Source organism: Triticum urartu, chromosome 5, assembly GCF_003073215.2.
Source record: "Triticum urartu cultivar G1812 chromosome 5, Tu2.1, whole genome shotgun sequence".
Classification (NCBI taxonomy): Eukaryota; Viridiplantae; Streptophyta; class Magnoliopsida; order Poales; family Poaceae; genus Triticum; species Triticum urartu.
This window is the reverse complement of record NC_053026.1, coordinates 70,707,625-70,711,787: the sequence shown is the minus strand read 5'-3', so window position 1 is coordinate 70,711,787 and position 4,163 is coordinate 70,707,625. Positions and strand designations below refer to the sequence as shown.

General features: G+C 50.1%; 1 protein-coding gene across 1 annotated transcript; it reads right to left on the bottom strand.

Annotated features, from left to right (window-relative positions):
- Nucleotides 1–1,034: 1,034 nt before the first annotated feature.
- Nucleotides 1,035–2,106, bottom strand: LOC125555669 (HVA22-like protein e). The gene is made up of 3 exons (XM_048718544.1): nucleotides 1,925–2,106; nucleotides 1,665–1,814; nucleotides 1,035–1,559 (listed from the first exon to the last, which is right to left on the bottom strand). Exons 1-3 carry the CDS (start codon nucleotides 1,969–1,971, stop codon nucleotides 1,298–1,300), a joined length of 459 nt encoding a protein of 152 aa, XP_048574501.1. The 5' UTR covers nucleotides 1,972–2,106; the 3' UTR covers nucleotides 1,035–1,297.
- Nucleotides 2,107–4,163: the final 2,057 nt, after the last annotated feature.

Genomic DNA, 4,163 nt, shown 5'->3' with positions numbered 1-4,163 from the left:
GGTGGCGCCAGAGTAGACGCCTCGACAACCGCGTGTCATTACCGTGGGCGGCAGACGGACGGACGGGCGGCAGTCGTGTCGTTTGAACGCGTAGCAGTCGCCTACATCAGAAAGCGGCGTGGGCAGTGCTCTTTCGGTCGTCACACCGCTTCAATGCTAGCGACAGTGAGCGCTCGCGTCCGCTCTGGCCAAGCATGAATGTGAGCACTGACAGTCTAGCGCGTGCGGGCAAGGGATAGGATTTGAGTGGGTCAAAGCTGTGAGAAACAGACATATCATCGGTCTGGACTCCTGCAAAGTCCTCATACTTATTTTCGGTTTGTGAAAGAAAATGCGTCAGAACCACCCTGCAGTTCGGCGCTAATAACATCCACGGTCCGGATGGACGCAGATGGTTTGAAGGTGTATGTCCAAGTGGAAGTCTAAGGTCGTATTTGTTTGGATTCTGGTATGGGACGAGATTCAACTTTGCCCAGTAAAGCCGAATCTGAAATCTGAAAACAACCAGCTATTTGAAATCAGCTGGCAGAGTCGAATCTAGAGTCTGGAAACAAACAGCTATTTGAAATCAGCTTTATCAGTGCAACTGAATCTAGAATTGGCCATTTTTAATGTAATTTTCTGGGCATTTCGGAGTGTACTTCGGTTCTGGATTTGGCCATTTTTAGTGCAATTTCCTAAAGCATCTCAGAGTGTACTTCGGTTCTGGATTTGGCCATTTTAGTGTAATTTCCTAAAGCATCTCAGAGCGTACTTCGGTGACGAAGTTGACTGCCTCTACACTAAGAATTGACGGTATATCGTTTATTTTGGGTCTAAATATTTTCTTAGCTAATCAACTATTCCCTCTTAAATAACGTTTTTGCGGTACTGCAAAAATGCCGTATATTAGTGTACAGAGGTAGTGGCCTACTGGCCTTACATGTGCCGTCTTATGAAAAGTTCAACTTGATCCATCCAATGTGTAAGCTTCACATCAAATCAGCTAGCTAAATCTCAGAAATGAACACCACAAGCTAGCTTAGCCGGAGGGATGAGATGAGATGAAATCTCTGGTTACTGCTCCAATCTCGGTACATTTTTCTGGACAGATATATGTAATAATACTACAACACCAGAAGCCACCATCTAGCTAGCCTGCAACCGAGGGCCTCATCTATGGAGTGCTAGTACAACTTTTTTGGACAAGACATGTAATACTCCCAAGACCACAAAGCTAAAATCTCAAACAAACCAGAAAAACACCACAAGCCAAGAAGCTAGCCGCAGGGATCTCTGGTTACTGCCCCAATCTACTTCAGTGGTCTTTCTTGGGAGCGCCGAAGGAGAGGAACCTGCTCTTGGCGTTCTCCTTCTCCTTGGGGGACGTCGACGGCGAGGACGACTTGCCGCCGTTCTCCTTCTTGCTGCTGCTGATGCCGCTGCCGGGGTGGTTGGTGAGGCCGTGCTTCCTGAGCTGCTCCCTGACGAACCTGTCGTAGATGAAGGCCGCTCCCCTGAAGTTGGGCAGCGCCAGCCACGCCAGGAACAGCAGCTTCAGCTCGTACCAGATCGGTATCCTGAGAGTGAGAAGAAGAATAAGCCACCACGGTTAACATCAAAACCATGGCAGAAATCAAGAAAAGCGGCCATGAGCTTGGTTGATTTTCTTGCTGGTTAATTACCAGTAGATGAGGGACTCGAGGACCATCTCGACGAGCGTGACGAAGGAGTAGAGGATCCAGTAGGCCAGCCACTGCTCGTCGTCCAGCTTCGACGGGCTCTCCATCGCCTGCACCGACGCGTACAGCGGGTACAGGAGCATCACGCCAGGCCTGCAGCAGCAGCAGAGAAGAGCATGAAATGGTCAGTTGAGCTCAGCAAGAACTGCACAAACAAGAACCGAAGGGAAAACAAATTCATCAATCTGCTGCACATAACATACCCTGCGAGGGTGTGGAGGTGGGTGAGGATGGTCCAGAGCTTGCTCATCTTCTGCAGCTCTTCTTCTTCTCGGCTGGACGAATCAGTGGAAGCGGAGACTGACGGACAGATTCAGAACAGCGTGTGTTCTTGGCTTGGGTTTGGATTTTGGATGTTGTTGTTGTTGTTCCGGGGGAGGGGAAAGCTGTCGATTTATAACAATGCCGTGGCCGGGCGGAGTGGAGGACACATGGCGCGGCGCCACTGAAGGAGGGGCTTCTTTTGTCTACGCGTTTGATGGGGGACAGTACACGTGGCGACAGGATGGAGCACCGACCACGACCAGGTCGGCAGGTCAGGTGGGAGTACTATACTCCTACTTTGTGATGCATCGAAATCTTCTCCGGAGGTTTTTTTTTATTTTCTTTGGATTGGATCTACTGGGAGAGATCTAGGAATCGAAAGTGAGGCCGAGAGGCAGATTCTCCCTGCAATTCGTTGGGAGGACGGCCGATATATAACTAACTACTCCCTCCATTCCACAATGCAGTGGTCGTGCTTCAACTTTGACCGTAAATTTAACTATCAAGATCGATTGCAGCGGGAGCAAAAATTATATCAGTGAATTCGTATTCGAAAGAAGTTTTCAATTATATAATTTTTTCTCCCGCCGTAGTTGGTCTCGTTGGTTAAATTTATGGTCAAAGTTGAACCTCGGGAAACGCGGGAGCACTATATTTTGGAATGGAGGGAGTATTTTTCAGGGTTTGGTTAGTGAGTTGGTTGTACATCTAGGCTGCTCCTACTAACTAAAGGCCATCTTCTTAATGAGATATCAACTCAGGGTTTCTCTAACAAATTGTAGTTCAAATGTGAGTGAAGAGACATGTGGAGAGTGGAGTTGGCACCAAGCAAAACAATGCTCGGTGGAGATTGCTCACCTGATGAAACCGAGCTATCAGCTCGCCTCACCCCACCCGCGAAAATGAGAATGCTTTTGTTGGGCACAAAGTGGGGATTGTTCACCGGAAACCGAGTCATCGGCTCACCTCACCCCACCCGTGATGAGAACACTTTTTTGTGCGGGTCCAGACCACCTTTGTTGGGCACAAAGAGCAACGGGGCCACCGGCAGTCGTACTACGCGCTCGCGCAGCGCCACCCAGACATCGGGCGCCGAGAGAGATCATAAAGAAGGCGTCAGGTCGGCGCGGGGGCAGATCAGCACACATCCCGGCGCTTGCGGGCAGCACGCGCATTGGGAGGGGCTTCACCTTCACATGTGGCGGCCTGCTGGGTTGTCTACTGATGATTATAAACAGCAGGCGCCACTGAAGCTTCAACGGATTATATTTATCCCCGCAAAAAAAAAGCTCCAACGGATTAATAAATCGCGATGACAAATGAAGACTTTGTGCGAGACAGATGGGCTGAGATCCTCTACAGTATGAACAACCATGGGTACACCATCGGGAGGGAGAAGGATGGAGGAGATCGCCTTGCGGTTTGGGCCATGTGGCTTTGTCGTTGGGATGCTCCTCCTTGCTGGCTGGGCGGGGGGTGTTCTCGCCTTCTCGGCGTCAATGGCGTGGGGATGACCTCGTCCTTCCTATGGTGGCGCTACTCCTCGCTGACGGTAGTACTTGCGGCGGTGAGGACGGGAACCGGCAGGGAACTCGCTGGAAAGGCCGGATCTGTTGGCCTAGGATAGGAATCGGCCGGGGACGGGGTGTGCCGGGCGTGGCGGAGGGACGGCGGCGCTAGGGATTCGAGAGGGAGAGGGGACCTGGCTGTTCGTGCGTGTCTGTTGAGAGGGAGAGGGAGATGGGGGACCGAACCGTTTTCTTAAGCGGGGGCAATCTGTTTGTAAATAAGAGGAACTCCAGATTCTTGAAAACGTGGAGCTGGGAAACCCTTGCTTCGCAAAATTGCACTGCCGGCCCATCTTAGCTTCGGGAATTTAGCTTCCAGAAGCTGAATCGTTCGAGGTGGCTTCTCTTTAGTAATTTGTGAAGTCAGGAGCTGGAGAGATTCAGAACAGGCTCTTAAGCGCGCGGAGCAGTTTTTGGATGGCTATTGGAGATGCTCTTAGTGGCTGATCCAATGGGGGTCCCATGGCACCGCCTGTGAAAATGCAAATTATATTTACTACTTCTTTCGTTTCTTTATATAAGATGTATTTGCTTTTTTTTATAAAATTCAACAATATAAGGTGTATTTGTTCTAATTCTTCGTAATTCCGGTCTTGACCCTTCAAAAAAA